Below are 27,931 nucleotides of genomic sequence, written 5' to 3'. Positions count from 1 at the left end.
GCAGGAGCTGCCGAGCTGCCCCCATTTTCACGTACAGATTTTGTACTCAGTAGTCAAGGCTTCTTAGTACATTCAAATTTGTGGCCTAGGCCTGCCATGCATTTTGCGAACTCCCCAAAATGTTTTCTAGGTTTAGCGGGAGGTGAGGCCTAACAGTTTGAAAGTGCACATGACGTGCCAGAGAACACTCTCTCTCTCCCATTAATCCCTCTTTGCTTAATTAATTCATTTTTTCCCCCCACAAAGCATTACGGACGGACCAAAATATAAATTAGAGTCATCGCAGTGCAGCGGGAGGCACAGCCTTCTCTTTTGGCAGAACCTCATAGAATGGTGATGGATCAAACCCAGATCTGTTGACTGGGTGTGAGTGTTTGATTGGTTCTGATGCTCCGTCCATCACCACCCCCTTTTGTACTGCTTTATTCGCCATAAGTTGGCAGGGTATGCACAGTCCCTTGCTCACTTTGCCACTGGATTCAAGCAAGCCTGGCTGAAGACGGCTGAAATGCCAGAAACCGGTCCTAGGAAGCTTGTTTCTGGTCCAGGGAAGGCATGGCTTGGCAGTTCGGGCTGGACTGTTCCCATGAGGCACAGGGTCAGACTGATTTGCATATGGCCATGTCTGAACTGGGGTGGCAGAGTGGGCTAAAGAATGGTGATGGATCAAACCCAGATCTGTTGACTGGGTGTGAGTGTTTGATTGGTTCTGATGCTCCGTCCATCACCACCCCCTTTTGTACTGCTTTATTCGCCATAAGTTGGCAGGGTATGCTCAGACGTGAGTCCCTTGCTCACTTTGCCACTGGATTCAAGCAAGCCTGGCTGAAGACGGCTGAAATGCCAGAAACCCGTCCTAGGAAGCTTGTTTCTGGTCCAGGGAAGGCATGGCTTGGCAGTTCGGGCTGGACTGTTCCCATGAGGCACAGGGTCAGACTGATTTGCATATGGCCATGTCTGAACTGGGGTGGCAGAGTGGGCTAAAGAATGGTGATGGATCAAACCCAGATCTGTTGACTGGGTGTGAGTGTTTGATTGGTTCTGATGCTCCGTCCATCACCACCCCCTTTTGTACTGCTTTATTCGCCATAAGTTGGCAGGGTATGCTCAGACGTGAGTCCCTTGCTCACTTTGCCACTGGATTCAAGCAAGCCTGGCTGAAGACGGCTGAAATGCCAGAAACCGGTCCTAGGAAGCTTGTTTCTGGTCCAGGGAAGGCATGGCTTGGCAGTTCGGGCTGGACTGTTCCCATGAGGCACAGGGTCAGACTGATTTGCATATGGCCATGTCTGAACTGGGGTGGCAGAGTGGGCTAAAGAATGGTGATGGATCAAACCCAGATCTGTTGACTGGGTGTGAGTGTTTGATTGGTTCTGATGCTCCGTCCATCACCACCCCCTTTTGTACTGCTTTATTCGCCATAAGTTGGCAGGGTATGCTCAGACGTGAGTCCCTTGCTCACTTTGCCACTGGATTCAAGCAAGCCTGGCTGAAGACGGCTGAAATGCCAGAAACCGGTCCTAGGAAGCTTGTTTCTGGTCCAGGGAAGGCATGGCTTGGCAGTTCGGGCTGGACTGTTCCCATGAGGCACAGGGTCAGACTGATTTGCATATGGCCATGTCTGAACTGGGGTGGCAGAGTGGGCTAAAGAATGGTGATGGATCAAACCCAGATCTGTTGACTGGGTGTGAGTGTTTGATTGGTTCTGATGCTCCGTCCATCACCACCCCCTTTTGTACTGCTTTATTCGCCATAAGTTGGCAGGGTATGCTCAGACGTGAGTCCCTTGCTCACTTTGCCTCTGGATTCAAGCAAGCCTGGCTGAAGACGGCTGAAATGCCAGAAACCGGTCCTAGGAAGCTTGTTTCTGGTCCAGGGAAGGCATGGCTTGGCAGTTCGGGCTGGACTGTTCCCATGAGGCACAGGGTCAGACTGATTTGCATATGGCCATGTCTGAACTGGGGTGGCAGAGTGGGCTAAAGAATGGTGATGGATCAAACCCAGATCTGTTGACTGGGTGTGAGTGTTTGATTGGTTCTGATGCTCCGTCCATCACCACCCCCTTTTGTACTGCTTTATTCGCCATAATTTGGCAGGGTATGCTCAGACGTGAGTCCCTTGCTCACTTTGCCACTGGATTCAAGCAAGCCTGGCTGAAGACGGCTGAAATGCCAGAAACCGGTCCTAGGAAGCTTATTTCTAATCCAGGGAAGGCATGGCTTGGCAGTTCGGGCTGGACTGTTCCCATGAGGCACAGGGTCAGACTGATTTGCATATGGCCATGTCTGAACTGGGGTGGCAGAGTGGGCTAAAGAATGGTGATGGATCAAACCCAGATCTGTTGACTGGGTGTGAGTGTTTGATTGGTTCTGATGCTCCGTCCATCACCACCCCCTTTTGTACTGCTTTATTCGCCATAAGTTGGCAGGGTATGCTCAGACGTGAGTCCCTTGCTCACTTTGCCACTGGATTCAAGCAAGCCTGGCTGAAGACGGCTGAAATGCCAGAAACCGGTCCTAGGAAGCTTGTTTCTGGTCCAGGGAAGGCATGGCTTGGCAGTTCGGGCTGGACTGTTCCCATGAGGCACAGGGTCAGACTGATTTGCATATGGCCATGTCTGAACTGGGGTGGCAGAGTGGGCTAAAGAATGGTGATGGATCAAACCCAGATCTGTTGACTGGGTGTGAGTGTTTGATTGGTTCTGATGCTCCGTCCATCACCACCCCCTTTTGTACTGCTTTATTCGCCATAAGTTGGCAGGGTATGCTCAGACGTGAGTCCCTTGCTCACTTTGCCACTGGATTCAAGCAAGCCTGGCTGAAGACGGCTGAAATGCCAGAAACCGGTCCTAGGAAGCTTGTTTCTGGTCCAGGGAAGGCATGGCTTGGCAGTTCGGGCTGGACTGTTCCCATGAGGCACAGGGTCAGACTGATTTGCATATGGCCATGTCTGAACTGGGGTGGCAGAGTGGGCTAAAGAATGGTGATGGATCAAACCCAGATCTGTTGACTGGGTGTGAGTGTTTGATTGGTTCTGATGCTCCGTCCATCACCACCCCCTTTTGTACTGCTTTATTCGCCATAAGTTGGCAGGGTATGCTCAGACGTGAGTCCCTTGCTCACTTTGCCACTGGATTCAAGCAAGCCTGGCTGAAGACGGCTGAAATGCCAGAAACCGGTCCTAGGAAGCTTGTTTCTGGTCCAGGGAAGGCATGGCTTGGCAGTTCGGGCTGGACTGTTCCTATGAGGCACAGGGTCAGACTGATTTGCATATGGCCATGTCTGAACTGGGGTGGCAGAGTGGGCTAAAGAATGGTGATGGATCAAACCCAGATCTGTTGACTGGGTGTGAGTGTTTGATTGGTTCTGATGCTCCGTCCATCACCACCCCCTTTTGTACTGCTTTATTCGCCATAAGTTGGCAGGGTATGCTCAGACGTGAGTCCCTTGCTCACTTTGCCACTGGATTCAAGCAAGCCTGGCTGAAGACGGCTGAAATGCCAGAAACCGGTCCTAGGAAGCTTGTTTCTGGTCCAGGGAAGGCATGGCTTGGCAGTTCGGGCTGGACTGTTCCCATGAGGCACAGGGTCAGACTGATTTGCATATGGCCATGTCTGAACTGGGGTGGCAGAGTGGGCTAAAGAATGGTGATGGATCAAACCCAGATCTGTTGACTAGGTGTGAGTGTTTGATTGGTTCTGATGCTCCGTCCATCACCACCCCCTTTTGTACTGCTTTATTCGCCATAAGTTGGCAGGGTATGCTCAGACGTGAGTCCCTTGCTCACTTTGCCACTGGATTCAAGCAAGCCTGGCTGAAGACGGCTGAAATGCCAGACACCGGTCCTAGGAAGCTTGTTTCTGGGCCAGGGAAGGCATGGCTTGGCAGTTCGGGCTGGACTGTTCCCATGAGGCACAGGGTCAGACTGATTTGCATATGGCCATGTCTGAACTGGGGTGGCAGAGTGGGCTAAAGAATGGTGATGGATCAAACCCAGATCTGTTGACTGGGTGTGAGTGTTTGATTGGTTCTGATGCTCCGTCCATCACCACCCCCTTTTGTACTGCTTTATTTGCCATAAGTTGGCAGGGTATGCTCAGACGTGAGTCCCTTGCTCACTTTGCCACTGGATTCAAGCAAGCCTGGCTGAAGACGGCTGAAATGCCAGAAACCGGTCCTAGGAAGCTTGTTTCTGGTCCAGGGAAGGCATGGCTTGGCAGTTCGGGCTGGACTGTTCCCATGAGGCACATCTAGCAAGTGCTACAGTCTTCAAGGGCACCTCTAAGATAATACAAAATGAACTGCTTGAGTGCATGCTAGAGATTGTAACAAGCGTTTGCAATGCAATAGGTCTCGCATTCGCGAGAGTTTAAGCTATTGCCATTGTAAAATGCCTTAAGTTTATCTGTTTTCAAAACCAACACATAAATAAAAGGCATTGACATTTACAATGCCAATAGCTTAAACTCTTGCAAATGCGAGACCTATTGCATTGCAAATGCTTGTTCTTTTTTTCACAGAAGTGCACAACCCCTTCCCCTGACTCTTGACATCAGCTGTGCTTCTTCCCTCTCAGAGATACTGCAGAGTGAGTGCAACAGAGGACCAAGGTGGTTGTGCTTTCTTTCTGCTCCACAAGTTTTAGATTTGACTTCAGAGACTCCACTGTTGTAGTGGGCGTGTTTATTGCTGTGAAAAATATGGGAAACTGCCCCCCGCACCCTCCCCAAAAGTGAATCTTGCACTATGGGTACGGCGGACTCCGCCTTAAATTTGAGTCTGTGGCTTGTACGTTTTACACAAGTTTCTGAGATATTTTTACTGGTCAGCTGTTTGCGAAAGAATGCTTCCCCCAGCATGAAAGCAAACGTATTCCTCACCTGAAGAACTACCGACCCCAAATTCAGTAATAGTCCTGTGGTATGTAGAGGAGAACCTTTTGATTTGTGTATTCGTTCATTGTGACCACCATTTGTGAAAGTCGCGGTGTAACGCACTGGTATATTGTGTATCGCACAGACATACAAATGCCTTCACACAGAAAAGATGGAACATACAGCAAGGCAATGTGGTACCAGCAACCGTGCTCCGCTGAGGTGACACTGGTCAACAGCGCTCTAACTTGTCAGCTGATTGGTTGTGATGTATAGTGTTCTAGTGTGCATTGAGGGCCTGCTACAACACGGTGCTTCTGGTGTCACAGAACCATCACTGGCAGACCCAGACCAAACTGTAAGGAATCTGCAGCCAGTATTCTGCAGGCCATCCCCTTAATTACTTGCAACCAGTGTTCAATGGGCCACCCGGAGAATGGTCTCACGATTGGTCTAAAAACCCAAGCATGCGTCATCAAACGCATATTGCAAAACCTCTTTTGATCGTGGTTGTTGGCAATGCGGGACTGGGCAAAGGGAATTGTAAAGTGTAGGCAAGACGCTTGCCAGGATCGGGTTAAACAGGTGCAAAAACCTTTCAGATGCGTGTACAGAGAACTGGATACATGGCACACATAAATTCAAATCCGAAAATATGGAAAGAGCCCTGATGACTACTGTTTTAATGACCCTTTATGTTTGCATACCTGTGGAGTTTGGGCCATGCAGGAGAGTAGAAGTGCTTTGCGAGATTAGGCCAAAATACCACATTTAAGGAAATTAGAGAAACAAACAACCAACGTCTTGCTAGACTGCTCTAGCTGTGAAGCAGCTTGAGGGCCCAGTCCTAAGAGCGAAGACAGCTCGTTGAGGAAGGTGTCACCACCAACAATGCTGCACGGTTCAGAGTTCAGTGTCGAGGGGCAGGGCCAGGCACCCTTTCTGTAAGGGGTTTATGCCTTGGACCTGCCATCTTTAAGTAGGCCGATCCTGCCGACACTCTGGTCTCTGAAATGATGTCTAGTTTGCATGTCATGGTCTGGTAGACAGGGCGAGGTTCTCAGGCATGCAAGAAGGAAGAAAGCCGAAGATTCGTCGGTATGGTGAAAGCTGCCACTCCTAGTAAGAAGGGTTAACCCTTGGCACAACCTTACCCCTCGTCTCGAGGCTGCTGTCCATCTGAGAGGCACCCTCCTCACGTGTCCAAAGGCAGTGAGGCCCTGGGAGTGCACTCTGGCTTAGCCCAAGGTTGGTAAGGGCACCGCTCAAGTGCTGTGGTTAGTGCAGTGTACTGACAAGCCTTGGTGCTTAGGGCTAACCACAAGCCTCTCTGGACCTGCATTCTCTAGGCTGTGACTATTCTCCCTGCATGGAAAGCGCTCTGTGAGAATCTAGGCCTCTTTCACCTTCTCCCAAACTCTGCCAAGCTCCCAGACGTGAGCGGAACTCAACACACCTCCTTTGAGTGACTGTTCAGAGAGCGGCAGGGTCGGTTTGTAAAAGGGCAGAGTCTAGGAGTCCGAGGAAGCTTTCCAGGGAGACTTGCTCCTTGTGCGTAAAGTCTGTTAACATGGGGGTCGGGTTCTTAAACCAAGGCTGGGGCAGCACAGATTGTATGGCTCTTCTCAGAACCCCTCCTCCCCTCTTATGAAAACGCACCTTTTTGATTCTCTTGTGTCTTTTCTTTTTAGTCTTCTGTTTTTTATCTGTTTCAAATGAGCAAGTGCCTAGAAGCTGGTTAGTTGAAGTGCGTGTCATACTGGTTGCTTCTAAGCGGCCAGACTGTAGCACTACGTGACCTTCGTTAGGCATTAGCTGTTTCTAGCCTGCCCACACGTGCCGAACAAGGACGCCATTATTGATAAATCATAGTTTGGGGAAGTAGTTAGTGCATGGATGGATATCAGAACTAGCCTGGGCGAAACTCGTATATCATTCTTTAAGGAAATTATGTGAAAAGGGCAGAAATTCAGCATTAGTTTGCAAAATGCCGGTCTGGTATTTGGCTTGTTCGTGAAATGTGTCCTTAAATCCGTTTAGGGCAAAAGGACACATTTTACTGTGAAAAAATAGCACAAGTTGCCAGTGAGGGAAACACCAGCTGCTTACGTTGGATTAACTCGCCTTGTTCACGTCCTCTCGCCATAGGGTGTTGCGAGGTGTAATGGTGGGATTTCGGGCTTTTCGTGTAATAATCTTTTTTCTTAAAGACAGATTTTATTTGTCAAATAACAAAGATATTGCAGAGCACTGCCATCCAGCAACTCATGCAAAGAAGATGTATACAGAAATGACTTTGACACATTCTGGAGCAAAATAGGACAAATTGAGGGCAATACAGTTGCAATAGTACCCAAGGAAATAAAGAGGAACAAACCCCCTAAACCCCCTCTCCCAATCGCACCCACGCCTACCCAAAAGCAGCACCAGAGGAAACATTCCCAGCTTTCCAGATACTGTACCCCCACATCTTCCAAGCAATATTACATATCCCCTATACCGGGAGGGACGCCACGTCTGTGAGCCTGGCTACTGAAATGGGTTCCAACTCCAGGCCTCGATACTCTGCTCATCGCCGCCAAATTTTATAATGCTTAAGCGGGCACCCCCTAGCCACAAAGATAGGGATTTCTAGCCCCATACAAAAATCCATGCCATTTTTCCAAACAGATACCGAGGGCGCCCTCGGAGCCTTCCATGCTTTAGCAATGTCCCGCTTAGCCAAGGTGAACCCCAGTAGCATAAGATGGCGCTTGTATATGTTCCCTCCCATGTCGTCCATCACATGCAGCATGACCAGCTTTGGGGAGCTGGGGAGGTCCCATCCCAGCACCTCAGAGAGGCACTACAAAACTCCCCGCCAAAATCGTGCTAGGGCAGTGCAGTGCCAGATAGTATGCAGTAGATTGCCCTGCTCGTGCTGGTATCGGAGACACACCGGGGAGGCCACCAATCCCGCCCTCAAGAGTCTGACCCTCGTAAAATAGACCCGATGGGGATATTTAAACTGGATAAGGCGAAGGCTCACTGCTATGGATGCCCCCGGTGGGGAGGCCAGGGCCTCCACTCAGTCCTCTTCCTCCAGCAGGCCTATGTCCTCCTCCCAGACCTCTCTAAGTCTCTGTAGTGTGGGGGAGCAATGCGTGACCAAGGACTGGTAGATTTTTGCGGTCCTGGAGGTCCCTCACAAATATCTTAGCCTCTATGGGACTAAACTCAGCCAAGGACCCCAACCCCTCGATATATGGGGTGATAGCATGTCGGAACTGTAGGTATCTGAAAAATTGGGTTTTAGGCATTTGAAAGTCTTTTTGGAAATCCTGAAAAGACTTCAGAACCGAGCCCCGCATGACATCCCCAAGAGTAGAAATGCCGATATGGTCCCAGCCTCGAAAACCTGACAATGTAGCCAGTGGTGGCAGTCGCCCATTGTGCCAAAGGGGAGTCTCCCGAGTTAGCCTGTTCCACCACCCGGTCCTCCGCAGCGCATGTCGCCAGATTTGAAAGACAAGTTTCGTAGCCAGGGGCAAGGAGCTGCGTAACAACGCCGAATAAAGTATAATATGTAGAGTGTGGTCCCCCATACAACATTTCTCGACCACGTAGGCTGGATCCGCCCTATCCCCATACCACCACTCGTTGAGGACTAATAGGTGGGAGGCCATATAATAGGACAGGATTTCAGAGGTTGCCAAACCCCCACAATACGTGGACCGAAAGCACGTCCGCAGGGCCACTCTCGCCATTCCTCCCGCTCACAAAAACGGACACAGGGCCGCATTAACCCGTCGGAACCATCCGGGAGAGATCGGATATGGATGGTTTTGTAATTGGTAAAGGAGGCGGGGAAGTGACACCATCTTAAAGATGGCTGGCGGGCCATATATTGAAAGGGGCATGTGAGACCAGACTTTAAAATCCTCTCACACACGATCCCATACAGGGGCTAGATTCCTTTCCCATGAGATGAGTGGTGAGTCCGATATGAACACTCCTAAGTACTGCAAGCCCCCAGAGGCCACTTGAACAGAGGAGGCCCAGAAACCAGGGCCCGCCCCTCCCCCAATGACCCATAGAGTAGATTTGCGAGGGTTTATATATAGACCCGAGGTCTCCCCAAAGATTTGCATAATGCGCAGAAGGCGCGGTCCCGTCTTGTCGATATCTGTAAGAAGGAAGAGGACGTCGTCCGCATATAAAGCAATGCAATCCGACAGGCCCGTCGTCCACTCCAGACCAGTCACTTGGGCATCTATCCGTTCCCAGGACACTAAGGGTTCCATCGCTAGGGCGAACAAATAGGGGGATAGCGGACACCCCTGCCTAGTGCCCCGTCTGATAGAGAACATGGAGGAGACAGAACCCGCCATCCGTACAGACGCAGTCAGGTCTGTATATATGAGAGTTATATAAGACAAGAAGCGTGGTCCAAAATTTTACCTATGGAGGCGAGCGAATAAATACACCCAGCTGAGGGAATCAAATGTCCTATCCATATCCGCAAGCAATAGCGCGGCTCATTCCCCCAAGCCCTGGGCGGTAGCCACCACCACATGGGCACGGCGAATATTGTGCCGGGTCGCCCTCTGAGGCATAAACCCGGCCTGATGAACCAAAGATGTAATATGTGTACGGAGGCGGTTGGCCAGAGCCTTGGCCAGCACCTTAGCCTCCACATTAAGAAGAGAGATGGGGCGATATGACGCAATTGATCCGGAGGTCTTCCGGGCTTATGAAACACTACGATCTCTGCGTGTCTCCAATCACGGGGCAGGCAACCTCGCTCCCTGGCCTCCTCCACCACTCCCCTGAAATGTGGTCCCAATTGCAAGAAATAACGTTTAAAGAATTCACATGAGAAGCCATTGGGCCCAGGGGCCTTCCCGGGCTGCATTTCGCCCAATGCCGCACCCAGCTCCTCTTCCGTGAGCGAAAGATCCAGCTCCTCGCGCACATCGTCGGAGATGGTCCTGGGCGGCAAATCATCAAGAAAGCGGCCGACTTCCTCCACCGGGAGGCATTACCTGAGGGGATAAAGATCTGCATAATACGCAGCAAAGCTGTCCGCTATCACGGAGGGGTCCGAGAGGGTGGACCGATCTGGACCCAGAATGCCCGGGAGCGACTGAGAATTTAGCAACCGCTGACATCACCTATGCAGTAGTTTACTGGACTTATCCCCCCACTGGTAGATCCTACTGCAGGTCACCAGCCACGCCTGTCGGGCCTCATCCAGCAGAGTGTGAGAATATTCTTGCTGCGTCAACAGAAGTTGGCGGCTAGCCTGTCGACCGGAGCCTTCCTGCTGCTGAATTCCAATTCCAACAGCTTCGCCTCCACACCTCGAAGCGTAGGCTTCATCGCCTCCCAGAGGCAGTCTCTACTGTCCCAACATTAGTTGATAAGAAGTGGTCGATGGCTCCCGCCATATGTTCTCTATAGTCGTCTCTCTGAAAGTTCCATGCCGAGAGATGCCACCGAAATGGCTGCGGCGCTCTACCCATGCGCAATGTAAGAGTGATCAGTGAGTGGTCTGACAGACCACGTGGAAGAATATTGCGGCAACCACCCTGCAGTCTATGACACGGGGAACGAAGATGTAGCCAAGGCGGGAGAAGGAGCCATGCACAGCCGACAAGTATGTATAGCTTTGCTCTGTCCCATGTAAGCGACGCCAAAGTTCGTGTAATAATCTTAATGTGAAATTACATGAGATTTCTCTTGCGTAAATTAAATTTCAACGAGGTCTAATTAGGCTAGGATCGCAATCTCACCACTGAGGAAAGGAATCGTGCAGCAAAGGCTTAGCGTTTGCGCCTTTCCTATGAAGTGCTTTGATGAGTGGCTGCTGTGCGTCTGCGAAGGGGTAACCTAATGACGGCGAAAAAGTGTGACTTTTTCTGTTAAGCGGAAGTGGCGTCTTATGTAACGTGAGCGGCAGCAGCATTGAAATGTATGACGCAGGTAGACGCCATTTCCTTACTGGTTTTTAAAAAAAAAAAGCTGTTTATCAAATCGTGGAAAGCAAGAATTGTAATAGTATAGTGTGCCCTCCCACAAAACTTCACTGGCTCCTGTAAATGAAAATCGTTATGTCCAACCATCTACTGCAACATGCCAAGAGCCATACAAAAAGAAAAGCACCTCTCCTGCGGGGTTCCACGAATATCCAAGCACGCTTCCTCGTCATCCCTCTCGTACTCCTGCGGGCAGTGTTGACGGCGGCTTCTTCCTGAACATCACCTTGGTCGGCTGCTCCTAAAAAGTGAAAGCACGCCATGCGCGCGTAACTGCTGACGCCGTGCAGGGTCCCCGGGAGCTTCCTAGATGATCTGGAGCCGACGGGGGAGGGAGGGAAAGTGAAAGCGTGCCATGTGCGCGTTGTGCTGAAACGAGCCCTACGCATGCACATCTCCTGTCCGTACGCGTGCACATCTCCTGTCCCCCTTCCGAACAAAAATCGACGACAATAGATCCCGCTAAGCGAGCAGCACATGCGCTGCGTCGCTAGGCTAGACATAAAAAGCAATATCGTGCAAGAGTTGAAAAACACTGACTTTCTTCAGCTATTCTACAAGAACTAAACTTGATTTTTCCAGAGCATCCTCAAAAACAAAAACTGATTGCACAAAGCTATGATGGTGCTGCATTAATGGTTGGAACCTCCGGTGGAGTGAAAAAAAAAATTAGAGATGTGTACCCTAATGCCCATTATGTGCACTGTTATGCCCACCAACTTAATCTGATTATGCAACAAGCAGTAGGAAAGATCTCTGAGGCACAGATATTCTTTATGGACGTACGAGGAATGGCAGCATTCTTCTCACGTTCCCCCAAAAGAAAGGAGGTACTTCATACGATTGTCAACAGAAGGATTCCAAAGGGAGGCCAAACTCGTTGGAATTTTCACATACGTACAATCAGCCTAATATACCAACATAGGGTTGACCTTGAAAAATGTTTAGACACCATAGAAGCCAATGATGACTTTGAATATAAAACTCGGAGTGAGGCCTGTGGCTTTGCTAGAACACTGCAAGACAGGGAGTTCCAGTTTTTGCTGTTTTTGTTTTATGACATAATGCTTCATGTTGACGTACTATATGAGAGTTTACAAAAACGTGAAATAGATACGGTCTGTGTGGAAAGAGCTACCACTGACTTTGTCACCAGCATTAACAAAGTCAGAGAAGGGGTTGACAATTTAGAAAGCAGACTGCCAAATGATTCTACCTTCTCCAACTGCAGAAAAAACATCAGCAGTCTGGTCTGAATTGCAAAAGAGATATGTGACACTATAATTGTGCAGGCAAAGGGACGTTTTTCCTTTACAAACCATTTGGTGAGTGCCACATTACTGAAAAGTGATCTGTTTGCAAAATATGATAACTCCTTCCCTGAGCAAGCACTGAATAAGGCTGTGGAAACTTACCCTATGCTTAAGAAAGAGGCTCTGAGAACTGAATTAACTGTACTCTACAGTATGAATGTATATTGGCAGGCCACTGTTGCAATTTCTTTGCTTGCTGTAGTTCAGAACCTTAACATGGAAAAGTCACTTACAGAGACAGTGGCTTTACTAAAATAGTCATTACCACTCTAATGACAACAGCAGAGTCGGAACGATGTTTTTCCACTTTGAACACAATAAAGACATTCCTGAGGAACACCATGATTCAGGAAAGACTGAATGCTTTAGCTATGCTCTCTGTAGAGAGAGACCTAGTTAAAAGAATACCAGACTTTATAACATTCAAGTTATTAAAAAGTTTGCTGCTCTTAAAGACAGACGTGCTGATTTTATTCACAAAAAGTGAACAATATGTTGAATGCTGCTATTGTGAGACCTGTTTAGTTGTTTGTTAAATAAAAAACATCCGTGAGGTACTCAGAAATGCATTGTCTCTCGAAGTCTGTTATGAAGCTCTGTGGTTATACTGAATAAGCAGCTACCTATGTTATATGACATCTCTTTATTAATGTAATAACTGAACTTTCACAATTGCTTTATTAACCTCCCTGCTTTTTCAAATTTGCTTGAAACTGCACCATTTGTCCACTTTCTTTTTTTCAACAAAATTTTCTTGGGGGGAGAACACCCCCAAACCCTCCTTAGGTTGTACAGCCTTGCTCGCTACGGTGCAGTATGAGAATCATTTTACGCCTCACCACTTCCAAATGTCACCAGCCGCAACTGTCCAGACATGATATGCTAAAGTTAAAAGAACTTTGACCTTTGCTCCTGGGTTCCACTCTACTGGGCAAAAAGGAGTCTCTATAGTCTTTCTGGGAGACACTCCAGGAGCTAATATATGCAAAGCAGCTACATGGTTTACACCACACACCTTTACAAAACATTTCTGTGTGAATGTCTCAGCTCACCAACAAGCAAACACTCTACACTCTCTTAATATACTAAAACACCCACAGGCTAGCCACAGCTTTTGGGATGGCTGCTTGGCAGCATGTGCACAGGATACGTATCCACAGCCACACATGCCTCAAACAGAAATTGCTATTTACCCTGTAAGCATCTGTTCATGGCATAAAGTGGTGTAGATTCTCATGCACCCACCTTCCTCCCCAGACGACTGTGACTGTTACAGTCATCTTTAAGATCTTTTCTTCCGCTTGGGCACAGACATCTATCCATACATTCTATACACCGCTGCGCTTCACATGGTGACTCACTTGCCGTGCATGAAAACAATCTAACAATGAAGTTGATGACCATGCACATTAGTAGTAAAAATACTTCTTTGAACAAAATAAAATTGCGCTCATCCGGGTCCAACATTAGATGACAGTAGTATGCATAGCATGTGAATCCACAGCACTACATGCCACAAACAGATGCTTACAGGTTAAGTAACATTTTCCTTATCACGCTTACTGGAATATAATATTTAAAAATTGACAGTATATAATATTTAAAAATTGACCAGAGAACTTGGAAGTTGTGAAATCTTCATGACTGATGGATTTTTATTGTTTATGAGTAATGCAATAGTATAGTCACTGTTTTATCCTGCTTATTAACAATTGCTTCAGAATGGACAACTTGTATTTTTTCTACTTATTGAATAGAAAGATTAAATACAAAAAGGATCACCACTGTACAGTCCCTGCTTTGATTTTGATATTCACTTTATGCTAAATAACTTGCCAGGATATTTAGAAAGGATTAGCTTTTTTAATGACTTTGATGAGTAGTGTTGTTTGTGAAATTATTGATTAAATCTAACCTTTTTGTGTCACATTTTGCTATGCTGGTCTCATGAAAACTAATTTTTCCCCTATGTTCTGCACTCAGGTTGTTAGTGACTCATCTAAATCACCAAACCCAGATTCGGAAAATAGAGACACTAATTACCTTAAAAGACTGAATGAATATTGCCAGCATGAGAGCACTATGTATTACTTTAAAGAGGTTAATCGGGATGGTCTCCCACACCTTCCAACGTAAGTAATATGTACTTTTAGGATTTTAACTCGATTGATTGTTTTGATTGTCTTTTCAACTATCTGATGCTCTTTTTTCTTATGAATAGAGTTGTGTTGCAGTGTACATGATGAATGTTATTGGTTTTGTAGTTAGGACAGGAGGTGACTTTAAAACTGCTTTGATACTATGGACCTGATTATGATGCAGGGCGGCGGGACACAAAACACAACATACACATACATTGGTTACTATTGTTCAGCTGGCTTTTGCCATTGGACAACAGGTCTGTCCATCATTACTAGATACAGCCTATGGCCCTGTTGGCCAATGTCAGTGAAACACTGATTTCTAAACCTCAGGTTGTCCAAAATACGCCAGTAAGGCTTGTGCTCAACTGCCCTTCTGGCACATCTTCAGTGCCTCTGCTGAAAGAACTACACTGGTTGCCTGTGAAGAAAATCGCTCATTTTAAAATCTGCTGTCTCACATACAATGCATTAAAGGGCAAAAGCCCACTCTACCTTCAGAAAAGAATAAAAGCGTATCCCCCCTGCCGTAATCTAAGATCTGGCTCGAAAGCATTGCTGTGGGTCCCCCCCATTCGCCTTACACGCAGCGGTGGAAAGGCTTTTTCCTATGTCGCCCGTGTACTGGAACAAGCTCCTTCTTCACGAACGTTCTTGTCCAAACAACTGTAAATTCAGGAAACAACTCAAAGCCCACCTATTTTAATAACATCCTCATCGATTCCTGTCTTTGATCCACAAGCAGTGCCGAGATGCCCTAGGGTGATTTGTGCGCTATATCAAGTCGATTTAACATAACATAACATGTCATTTCACAGATGTGAACACTTCTGAAAAGTAGTTTGCACACAATGGCTTTAATTTCTTTCTTTTTTCTTTTTGTATTATAATTTCTTTTTAGCAGGGATGCGACTCCTCTCCTGCGCTTGCTTATAGAGCTTCCTATCCTGATTTTTTTGTTTAAATCTGTTTTTATTGACTTTTGAGTTTACATATTCATGAAAGGCAACATGTTTTGAGAGCCATCTATACATTGGATCACCTACCGATAGTTGAAACATACTAGTGTTACATGAGGTTTAAGCATTTCAAGTATACATATGGTGGCTGCTGGTCAGAAGCGGGTTTGACTCTAGTGCTCAGTTCATTTCACAATTGATAGAGGTTACAGTTTAATAATAGCATGGTTCCATTAGTCCGTTGTATAAAGTCCTTTCAGATCAAACAGTATGGACTTTTGAACAGATGTTATGTATTTAAAACAAACAAAACCAACAACCACAACATTGACCAATGTTAATGTGAATATGCCCGCCTCCCATCCCCCCCGTTCCCCCATTGTCTCACCCCATTTCGTCAACCTGACAGTTGCCCCCATTCATTGGCTTCGGCTGTGCCCACCCTTAGTGTCAATTAGTATATGTGTATACATGGAACATTACAGTTGTCCACAGCCGGAGCCCACGGCACCCACTACAGGCTCGCATCCCTAACCCTCGGATTGTCCCCTGGGTTCCACCTCCTCAGTTTGCTGTAATGCTTGGAACAGTCCCTCCCACTAGGTTGCTATGGGATCCCTCCCCAATCCTAGCGTTTCTTCCCGCCGGATGGCAATTCCCTCTGCTCTGGCCCATGCGGAAAGCAAGTGCCTCCACGCTCGTGTGTGTGGCAGTTCCTGTGCCTTCCACCTCTTGGTTAGTAGCCGCTTGGCGACCACTAGTCCTAGGTCAAGGAACCGGGATGTTACTTTTGTGGCCGGAGTTCTACGGAAGTGGTGCAGTAAGTAAACGGGTCATTCAAAGGGTGTGTTGGGACCTGTGCATGCGCGTAATAACTCGCTGATTGTGTGCCAATATGCATGCAGTCTGTGGCAACTCCACAGCATGTGTATTAGCCCAGCCCCGGGTTAGGCACATCTAGGACATACTGCATCCGTACGATGGAAATACCTGTTGATCGTCTCGGGTGTGAGGTATGCCCTGTGTACAATGAACAATTGTATTTGTCGGAATCTCATGTTTCTGGGTATGCGTACTGGCCTCTTCAATAACTTTTCCCACTCCCTGTCCTCCAGTTGTCTCCCTAGATCTAGTTCCCATTTGCGGCGAAGGGGATCCAGATTAATCGCTACATGTGTACGGAATGACACTGCAAACGAGCGGACCATGTGTCTACCTCACCCCATGACGTGGAGGTACTGTATGGTGAGGTGGTGGCATGGCTCTGTGGACATGTCTCCCCATTTAGCAGTCAGTGTCGCGATCAGTGAGCGATGCATTAGGAATTGCCCCGGCGGTAGTCCCTCGTCTTCAACCAGGGACTCGTATGGTATAAGTGTGCCATCTCGGTATAGCTCTCCCAGGGTCTGTATGTCAGCTTCTCGCCAGTTCGTGAGTGCAAGAGATGTGAGCGCCCCGGTCCCACTAGGGGAACCCTCCAATGGTATTGCCGGTGCATAGGGGATCAGAGCTCTGGTGAGATATAGGCTCCTGAGGTGGGCATTTGTACGCCACTGCCACTAGAAGCGGTGTCGGCATTGTGGCTTTAGTGGCTGGGTGGAAGAGTCTAATTATCTGCTCCAGGGAGTGTGGGGGCAGAGTGGAGGCCGTGTCATCACGACCCTAATCCGCAAGCCAGCGGGCTATCACTGCAGTTGTGCAGCCAAATAGTAGTGCTCGAAACAAGGCGCAGCTAGCCACCCTTGGTTGGTAGGCAGGTATAGTTTTGTTAGTGCCATTCTGTGTCGGTTGTTCCCCCAGAGAAAGTCCCTAAGTAGTTTAGTGAGTGTGACAAAGAAGGCCGCAGGAACATATATAGGTAAGTTAGCAAAGTAGTACAGGAGCCTGGGGAGAATCACCATCTTGGATAGTGCTACCCTGCCAGTTAGAGCTTCTTATCCTGATGTTGCTTCATAAACCGTAACAGTTTTAAAAAAAAAAGATCTTTAAGGACCAGATCGCCCTAAAGTGCTGCCAGGCCACTCACTTTGCTTTCAAACACTCCTGTGCACTTTATTTTTATTTGTAGTTTACGGTTCCAAAATAACTGTCAGCCATGTCGGAACGGTAATGTATAAAAAAGGCCTAAATAGCCGTAAGCAAATTATAACACCTCTACTCACCATCTTGAAATAGTTTACAAGATGGCTGTCACGTGTGCTCCTGAGTGCGTGGACATAACAACACATGTGCACCCTTGTGCCATGACTCACCAAAAAGACGTGGTGCGCCAATGGAAACAAGCATTGACAAAGCCAATAGGTTGCACCACTTGTCTTCTATAGATGCAAATTTTTAACTTTGCCAATGTTTGTTAAATTAGAATTCACCTGATGAGTCATTATGTGAACTCCTAGTACTTTGTATATCAAATTACCATCAGCATTACTTCTGATAGTGTGTGTAACCGGAGAAGAAATGAATGACATGGAATGGTAATGTTGATCAACAGGTGATTGGCTCTCTCCAAATGTATCCATCTCCCTCACCACTCTTCTTACTTTATTGAAGATCTGCTAAGCATGAATCAATCATATTTGTGACAAGACCATCTGATAAGGTTTTCTGAAAGAGATAGCTGTCACCTCTCCTATTCTCTCAGGAAATCACATTCTTAGTGTAGAAAGACCGTTTTCAAGAGAGAGAGCCTGGACATAGGAGACTCTTTTGATAGAAACAAACCTGATTTTGTGGCCAGCTTGAGAGAGAGTTATTTAGGCAAGCGATTCAAGTGACAAAGAATCAAATTAACTTAATATGATGAACAGTGTCTTGGTTGAGGAGTTCATGTGAGATAAATTGCTCTTTCCAACCTACCGATAGTGGCGGCTGGTGACATTTGAAAGTGGCGGGGCGTAAAACAGTTGTTGTACTTTATTGCGGCCAGCGAGAGTAGCGAGCGAGCCTGAACCACCTACGGAGGGCTCGGTGGGGGGGGGGGGGAGGGGTTTTTCCCCGTGAAAACTTTGAAAAAATAGTGGGCAAATGGTGCATTTTCAAGCAAATTTGAGAAAGCAGGAAGGTGTCAACCACTTTGAGGTCTGATGACAGACAAGGCACCAGAGCCAGACAGCAGGCAAAGCACTGCAAGCTCAACAAACAGTACGTGTCCTTGACCAAACCAACTTAAACAGGCAGCTCGAACACGATGTCACCCACTTTGTGGGACAATACTGCATCACTGCTAGAGAGACTCGGCAAGAGATGCCGTGGGGAAAGTACCTGCAAGGGCCGGAAATGGACAACTGACCACCCAGCTAAGCAACAACAACACAGTCCTGTGGAGCGCTCATCCTTTCACACAGCAAAAAACAGAGATGTTTATCTGGGACGACCTTCTCTTAATTTGACATTAACAATCATGATCCATTAGCACTGTTGACAAATTGCCCAGTTCCGTGTGAAAATGTGTTCACTCATTGTTACAATGCATTCAATCCGGCACCAAAAGTTATACGACTTTTCTGTCACTTTGGAAGCAGCAATCCATTATATCCAATCAGCAATGCACAAACAACCTTTCAATAAACAAATGCCTTATTTCATTTAACTGCAAGTAAACCGCTTGGATTTCATGGGGCAGTGAGCAGACATCATTTGACTTTCTGTTGGTAGTTTATAGCAGATTGTAGACCTATTTGGGGGGTTAGATTGTAGGTTATGCGTGTAGAATTGTGTCTGGTGGTATGCAGAGAGCGTGAGGTGTTTGTGTGCTGGGGTGTAGTGGCAATGTATATAGTCTTAGCTCTATGCATCCTGTGTGCATTGGGTTTGGCTTGTGCATTTGTTTGCAGGTCTGTGCACGGCGCGTTTATCGTGTGTTTGCTGTTGGTAGGCACAGGTTGGGTGAAGCTGCCATGGGCATAACTAGCATCTCATTGCATTGCAAATGCTCGTTTCAGTTGTTATCAACTAAAACAATGTACATCTTAGGCATTGAGCAGGGGGCATAAAGGAATTAAAAGAAAACACATAACACAGTACTAAACTCTGTTCACGGCCTGTCAACAAGGAAGCCATCTTAAAATAAAAGTGTGACATCTCGGTTTTCGAAGTTTTACACATTCCTCCATATTGTCACTAATCATTCCTGAGTGGACAGCTTCCGAAGCGAACTATCTGCATACAAGCATATGTTTGCTTAATTCTAATCATATGCACATATATATTCATAAATTAAATGGTGCACAATAGCAACTGCTCACCAAGATGGAGATGGAAGGAATATGATGTGATCTATATTATTTTAGAGACCGCACAGCTTTAATAACTACCACCATTAGCCTAAATGTGCTATATTTTGATATGGTAAATCGAAACTAGACTCTAAAAAGGCACCGAAAATATACATAAAAAACAGAGGAGCACGCACAATTGGCAATATTAGCTGAGAATTTTTTTTAATGAATAGCACTGAGTAAAACCCGCACGGGTGGGGGGGGAATGAAATATTTAAAAAAAAAACTTACCTCACAGCCGGTCCACGGGTCCACGCCACCTCTAAGACCTCTGATCCCCTGGGCGCCTTCACTAACGGTACTGGAGGGGCCTGCCAACCCCTCTCAGCCAATCCTGGCTGAGGGCACAGCTTACGCTAAGCCCGCCGCCTGCCCATTAGGAGACCGAGGGGCTCCTAATGGGCATGCGCAAGGCAGTAAAAACACAAGTACGCATGACTGGACACGGAGTAAAAATTAATCTCCATGCCCACTCATGCGCACTTGTGCTGCCTTTCCCTGGCTTGTGACAATGCATGTCAGTCAACATGACGCCGGACCGCCCACGGTCCGACGTCATGCTGACTGACATGCATTGTCAGTTAGTTCTCCCCACCCTCGGCGTCTCTGAACTTAAGTAAACTAAGTTCAGAGACACCGAGGGAGCTGCGAGCGCGGGCGGGTGCGCGGGGCGGGGAGGCTACGCCCCAACGCCCCAATGGACGATCCGCGCCTGCCTACAGACCGAATAATCTTTGTCAACCTGCAGACCAAATAATCCTTGTCGATGGGGACAAAGCCTAGAAGAGGGTAGTTAAGGGAAATAGCTTTCTGGCCCAGCGCTGGCCCAAGCAAGCTCAGTAAGTATCACCACTAGGCACCACAAACTCTGACCTCATAAGGGAACAGAGAATGAATGTGGCCATGTTAGGAGGAGGGGAATTAGGAAGAGGAATGGCAGTCTTGTTTATCTGTCTTGTGCAATACCTTTTCTAGTGCTCCTTCATAGGCCTGCCAGTTTTGAGAGTAGATGGTGCGAAATCAGGATTACAATGTATGAAATTGTGGGGCAGGATAAAACCCACAACCATATGGGAATGGATGTCCGATATGGACTGGTGTCAAAGAGCAGAGCATGTTGTGTATCAGGGAAGGGGATGCCCAAACAGTGGGATAAAGTTTGGGGGGCTTGGAGGGGGTTTAGAGAGTTTTGAGGATCAGACAAGAACAGGAATGTCAAGAGCTTATTGGGTTGCTTATGATCTTCTCGTTCCAGTTGATTGCACAGTAGGTGACTATGCTATTGTAACATATTGAGGAATGTTATATTTACTGATGCCTTCAAATTGTCACTCTATTTTGTATTGAAATGTAAAATGTATTCACTACCCGTACATGTTTATTCTCTCAAGGATTAGTCACTCAGTTAACACATTCTCTGAATATCTAAGGGTCTCCAACCTATTCTGTAATAACAACTACTTATGTTAAAATAAAATCATCCCGAGCTACTAATATTTTTAGTGTTGTAATAGCGACCACATCAGGCAAGATTACCTTAGTGGCACACAATGCAAGATTATCAGCAGTGATCACCCTCAGTGCATAAGGAAAGGGTTTCTGCAGTAAGGTGAAATAGGCTTTGTCAATTTGGAATGCCTTTATGTGGATAATACATAATAGCCATCGCTGCACTGGTCACCCCTGGCACCAAGGTAGTAACAGTAGTAATAACTGCCCCCAACACTGCATGGTTTGTCATTGAGATAGCAGCTTTAAATTCAGCCATTTTTTCCAAACGTCAGCTTATGAGTTCTGAATGTACACACATTTTCGTCTTGAATATACATTTTTCAGTTGTGCTATACATATGTTAATTCAGCTACGGAAAAGCTTCTCATTTAGTATGCTGGGCTGTACACAGACGAGCTACTCACAGGGGGCTGGAGAGCTACCAGTAGCACAAGCTGCTGGTTGGAGAAGCTATCTTACTCAGATCACTCTGCAGTTACAGCTGTCTGTATCCAAAAAATGTGTATAACTTCATAGGAACCTGGAGCTCTCTTAAGTAATTCACTCTCTCTAGCTGCACTTCGCAGTCTCAGCACAGATTAGTAAATGTCATCCATGCGAAAGGGTATCCATTTATTCAGTTCCATAATCAAACACACAGCAGAGTCAGCAGTTCACATTTCATAGCAAGTCCAAAATAAAAAGAAACATTAAATCTGTTCTCTGGTAATACTTTCTCTAAATTCGTATCAAGTTGTAATCTGTAAAGAAAATCTTTCACGTGGGGTTTAACAAGGTTCTTCTCTAAAATTTTTTCTAATTTAGCAGTTCAAAGAAAAGCAGAGACAAAGTTTGCACAGTTGTGCTTTTCCAGTTTGTCTAGTTGTCTCCAATCTCACCACACCACAGCTTTGATGCTCCAGTAGAGGAGAAGGCTGCACCCCCTCTCACACAGATGATCCGAACTATTGAGCCTAAATTGCAAGGCATGGCTCCCTTTCACACAAGGGGGCGACCCAATATGGCTGCCATACTAAGATGTTCTCTCTCGCTCTCTTTGTCTCTCTCTCACTTTCGACGTCTGGTGATACGGCCCGTCTTGTTCACGAACACAGCAGGGACACGAGGGGATTTCGGTGGGTCTGCTACAGCAAACCCTGACAGTTTGCCAGGCCTCTTCATAAACTTATATGAGAGTCCTGTTCACATCATGTCCCAAGCTATTAGTAAAATCCATGAAGAGCATAAGTGGCTTGTCCAGGTGCTAGATTTTTGCTTAGTTGATTGAAGCAATTAACACGTCGTTCAAATAATGATGCGCCACTCTTGTTGCGTAACGATAACCCCCAGCCAGTGCCTCTGTGGTAACGGAAGGGGTAAATGGTAATGTCACAGTCAGTCATAATACATATGTCATTCCAAATGTGGCCCTAACCCCTGGGGACAAATTTTGAGGAGATCCCCATAAGTTTCAAATTTTTCTGGCCTAGTGTCAGTTGCATTTTTTAGCAAAATCGCATTGGTTTAATAATGATTCTGCCAAGATTACTTTTGTACTCTCATATCTTACTAAAGATGCTTTTTATGTGGGCGACACCATTTGTTTTCAGTCAGAGTCTTATATTATCCACCTGGACTCAGTTCGAGGCTCAGTTATTTATTATTTTTGGAACATGACATGAACCCATTTGGCTCACAGTGGCTTGCTAAATCTCAAACACGGCAGCCAGGACTTAATGAGTTAAATCAGTTATTTTCAACACCTGTCTCTTGTGGCTGCATAGATGTTAGCTGTACCCAGCCCCTAAGTATAGCGCTTTAAAGTGCATCAGTAACATCAAGAGCTTATCCAGGTGCCTTACCATGGATCCTAGGACATTAAGGTGATCTTAGTAATAACAAATAGTACAAACAATTTTTGCTTTACCTATTGAATGCAGGTTGATTTAAAAACTGAATGAATGTATGACCTAAAGAATTGAATGTGCAATGATTGAGTTTGCTTTTGAGTTGTAAAATAGTCCAATACGCACTGCATTGTCTGAACTCCAAAGGAGAGTTTACAGAAAGGATGCTTGCTGCTTACCAATGGCAAAGTACTTCAGAAGTGGCTAACTGTGGTTGTGCCAGCACATCCCGGCCGCGGCAAAGCATGTGCATTGCACAGCAGGCCGATAGCCTGGTAGCCTGTAGCACCGGAATATGGCCTATCATGTGCTGCCTACGCACCGGCCAGAAATCTTTTGGACCCTCCTACCTTATGCTTTCCTGTGAGCCCGGACTGCCAGCTGTGATTACTGCAAACTGAGTTTGATAGTTCCACATCTCAAGAAGCCGAGAAGTGCTTCAGTTTAGTTGGGCGCAACTCGAGAGGCGACAGGTAAGGAAGAAGCCACTTGGGCGTTACTCGAGAGGCGACAGGTGGAGAAGAAGGTGATATAATGATATCACGCAATGGTGTAAGGTAGTGATGAAGGCACAGCTCTGTGTTTTTGTGGCGGTAGCGGTGCTCAGTGTGGCATACGGTAGCCCAGGAACCTGAGGCGAGGTAACTCTAGCTTTTACATCTGGTATACTGAGAATTTGCTCCCACTTTTCAGTACTCTGTTTAGGACCATGGAGTTGTTCCTGGTAACTATTTGACTATGCTTAAAATTTAAGATCAGTGCAAAAACAACAGTTGATGGAGAGAATGCAGAACAATGTCATACATTCACCCCAGTAAGGAGATCTGGGCCTAAATACATCGTTTTTTTGCTCACCATGCCATTCCAGTTTGAACTCAGCCATATGGAAATCAGTCTTGACCCTGTGCCTCATGGGAACATTCAAGCCCGAACTGCCAAGCCAGGTCCTCCCTGAACTGGAACCAAGCATCCTAGGACCGGGTTCGGGGTTTCACCCCTCTTCAGCCAGCCAGCCAGCCGAAACCTGTCCTAGGATGCTTGATTCCGGTCCAGGGAAGACATGGCTTGGCAGTTCGGGCTGGACTGTTCCCATGAGGCACAGGGTCAAGACTGATTTGCATATGGCCATGTCTGAACTGGGTTGGCGTGGTGAGCAAAATAACGATGGATTAAACCCAGATCTGTGACTGGGGGTGAAAGTTTTGCCAATGTGCTTTCCCTCCACAATGCTGACTCCACCCCCTGTGGTGCGTCTGATGTCCCTGGCCTGTCCTGTGAATAGGGAGAGGGGCTGAGCAAAACAAAGTGCTCAGGAACCAGTTGCATCTGGTTCGCCCCTTCCATGCACCTTTGGAGACAAAGGATTTTGTGTATAAAAGAGGGGCTGTGACCCCATGAAAATGTTCTTGTGTTCTGACTTGAATCTAACAGGGGCTTGCTGCTGCTGGGGCCCAGGGGAGGGCTTGCCTCCCCGGGCCCTGCCAAGCCCCTGGATGCCCTGGATGCTGGAGGACTTCTTTTGGACCCCCCTGCCTGGCCTGAGGATGGTTGGGAGACTGTCCTTTCCCTTCATTCCTAAGGACTTATTATTTTTGATTGCTGAGGACTTGTGCTTTTGGAGCTAGGGCTCCTTGCGCCCTGTGAGCGCTTTACTTTTTAGATTCCATCGCCTTGAGGACTGGGACTGCATATAGCGCCTCGTCTGCGCTTTCTTTCAATTCCCCTAGGAGAGGGGAGTGCTAGAGCCTTGCAGCATCTAGCTGCCGATCGCTCCGGAGGGAATCCCCAGCGTAGGGATTCCCCCCACATTGCCGTAATCGAGCGGGTGCCCACCCCGCTTTGGCTGGAATTACAAACAGCGGGAGCCTACTCCGCTTTATGTTGCTTTGGTCCGCGGGTGCCCACCCCGCATTTTATTTGTACCTCGCGGGTGCCCACCCCGTTTATTTTGTGACATCCTAATCTGTGGGTGCCCAGAAGACTGTGTATGCCTCGCGCGGCTCCCGTGAGTTGAGGGAGCCCCGCGTATGTCTAAAGAGTCCTGGATCCCAGGAGGGGGCCCGGGTGAAGAGGAGTACGGCCAGAAGTCAGTGCGGGGCTCCCGTGAGCCTGCGAGAGCCCCGCAGGTATGGTGACGTCGGCGGAGGGGGCCCGAGGCACATTGCCGGTGCCTGCCCCACCGCATATGAAGAAGAGCCTTCCCCGCGCAGCCCGCCTACGCAGAAGAGTCTCCCGCTCCAACGAAGGGAGCATATCCGACAAGGGCCCCAGTCCTAGAAGAGGGACCGGGTGAAGAGGGGGCCCGGCTGAAGCAGAGACTGCTGCCTTTAGCCCCAGAGCCAGTGAGTGAGGGCTGAGGGGGGGGGACCGGGCCGCATTTCTCTCCCGCTCCAAGGAAGGGAGCATATCGTGATTTACGTGCCAGTGAAGGCACCGTGTTTAGGGTTTTTGGGCGGCCCCGTCTGATAGCGGGTCGCCCCAACGGGGGCATCATTATTTTAGAGCCAGATGGCTCCAACGCTGGGGGTCCAGTTATTTTTAGTGCGTGACTGCATCGGGGGCATATTTTACTTAAAACGCCAGTGCGCTCCATAGTGCTTTGGGGCAAGTTCTTGTTCTGTGTTGGCACATATTGATTTCAGGAGCCCGTGCGCTCCATGTGGACATGGTTGTTTTCTGAGCCAGATGGCTCCAACGTGGGGCACATTGGTTTCAAGGGCCATTGAGAGCCCATACCTCATATTTAACTTCCACAGCTGCGCAGGACTGAGTGCCAGCTGCAGCGTTTAGGCCCTGTTCTTGTCCCCAGCTACCCAGCAAGTAGTGGGCAGCTGCTACGTTTAGGTTCTGGCGCAACCTGGACCCTAATGTGATTGAAGTACTATTGTGTTTTAATGCTTTGGGTGTTAGGAAATGTACCGTGTGTAGTATGTTTTGCTCACCCTGTGTTAATGCATGGGGTGTTAGGAAATGTACCGTGTGTAGTATGTTTTGCGCACCCTGTGTTTTATACCTCTAGATATGATTTCTGCATAGGAGGTTGTTTTACCTGTTTAGGTTTATGTTAGGGAGAGTATACTTCCCTGTGTGATGTACGCCCCTAGTATAATTATACTTAGGAGGTAGGGTCTAATGCGTTAGACTTGTGAGAGATTGCGTAATATGTTTATGCCCCTGTGATGTATACAGGATAGGGTTTATACCTGATTCCATTGTGATAATGCTGAGGTCATTATTGCGCCAGTAGTTACTGGTTGTGCTCTACCGTTATAATTTGTGTTACAGTTGGTATATGTTCTACATTTACCATTGGTGATTTGTGCTAATTCTGACAGTGGTCCAGGTGGCCCTGTCTTGTGTAAATAGTCCCCTGTAAAATTCTGCCCAGTGCCAGTTTGCACCGTGTAAATTATGTGATTATCATCTAATGTGTTTATTATAATACAAAGGCTATTTTTTATATATAACCTGGTGTGGAGTTACTTTTCTGGTGGCCCTAGGGTGTTGTTGCTGTGTGCGCGTGCAAACGCTTTACACATTGCCTCCGGGATAAGCCTGACTGCTCGTGCCAAGCTACCAAGGGGGTGAGCAGGCGTTATCTTTGGCGTGTAACTCCCCAGCCCTGACTTAGAGTGGTGGTCTCTGCCTGGTTTTGGCGCAAGCCTTAGCCAACCAGAGATCCCATTTCTAACATTGGTGATCAACGGTGGGATTAGGACTTGAGTTTGCGCAGTACCACAGCGACAACTGGCTACACTGCAAAATTCTGCATTTTAGATAGTCACATGGAAAGGGATTATTGTTCTAAGTTGTTTTAAGTGTCATTTCTATGGAAATGTGTTTCTTGTGCACTTTGAGTTGGGTGTCCTGCCAAGGACAGAAACCAGAAGCCGGAGGAGGTAACTGCCCTTGTGCAGACAGCTATTTCTTGGGTTGGCCTGCAGTAGAAGCTGGAGGAGGTAACTGCCCCTGTGCTGTTTGCTATTTCTTGGGTTGGCCTACAGTGGGGACTTAATTGGTATGGAGTCACTAGAACGGGAGGGTAGATCATCCCCTAATTGTAGTGTGTTTTCTGGATTCACCAGTAAGGGTTGAATCCAGTGGTGGCAGCAGATGTGTGTCCAGTGCATATATTCCCATTCCCACTTCCCAGAGTAATGGTACCTGTGTCACGTAGGGGTGGTCAGGTTGAGAAATCAGGGGTGGTAGAAACTGTCTTACCAGTCTGGGGAGGGTGAGTGTGAGTTCACTGAAATAGGGAGCTTGCATTGGGGAGTGATTCCAAAAGGAGTGGCTGAGGTGGTTTCCAGCCCAGCGTGGTGGAAGAGGTTCAGAGTAGCCCAGCTAGGTCTCGGTGTAGGGGCTCATGTCCTGACTCTGCGGAGAAGGAGTGGGTGGGACTGCGTGTCTCCAGGTGCCCGAAACCCAGTCTCAGGGCCTGGATGGTTTCTTTAGGGAACATCAGGTCGGGGGCCTAGGCTGTACCAATAGGCTATCTGAGGAGGATCTTCCCGTGTTCTAGGATCTGAAGAGGCATTTGGGAGTGATCACTTTAGGAAACAAGGAGAAACGTTTGTTGGGTAGAGGAACCAGATGAAACTAAGGAGAGGCTATCCCTGAAACTGGGGGAAGTGGCCTGCAGTGGTTGCCTGACTGCCCAAGAAAGGAGTAAGGAACTGTGTGTGTACTTAATTTTCAACTTGTGTAGGATCTCCCAGTGTCTAGAGGACGTGGAGTGTCTGTAAGCAGAGCTCCAGTAGTTCTGTTGTCTGGCGGTACCGCTACAGTTGGGAGGGTGCGGAAGTCCAGAGGGAGGGGTGAGAGGGGGAGGGAGTCCCCAGTGGGAACCAGTAGGTCCGGGACCAGCTGGGAGGGCTGAGTCGCCACTGAGTGACCATGGTGTCGCCACTTCTGTCCTGGGGGGTCTGCACGCACTGTCAGATGGACAGGAGG

General features: G+C 47.6%; 1 protein-coding gene across 1 annotated transcript in view; it reads left to right on the top strand.

Moving 5' to 3' along the window:
* Window positions 1-27,931, top strand: part of LOC146817879 (interferon-induced, double-stranded RNA-activated protein kinase-like) — a 512,572-nt gene that overhangs the window by 248,329 nt on the left and 236,312 nt on the right. Inside the window, exon 7 of the mRNA XM_085611365.1 lies at window positions 14,187-14,335. Coding sequence (XP_085467491.1) covers window positions 14,187-14,335 — 149 coding nt within the window. The remainder of the gene's footprint in view (window positions 1-14,186; window positions 14,336-27,931) is intronic.

Source organism: Triturus cristatus, chromosome 6 (assembly GCF_964204655.1).
Source record: "Triturus cristatus chromosome 6, aTriCri1.1, whole genome shotgun sequence".
Taxonomy (NCBI): Eukaryota; Metazoa; Chordata; class Amphibia; order Caudata; family Salamandridae; genus Triturus; species Triturus cristatus.
The sequence above is the reverse complement of the archived record's forward strand: the minus strand, read 5'-3'. Positions and strand labels throughout refer to the sequence as shown.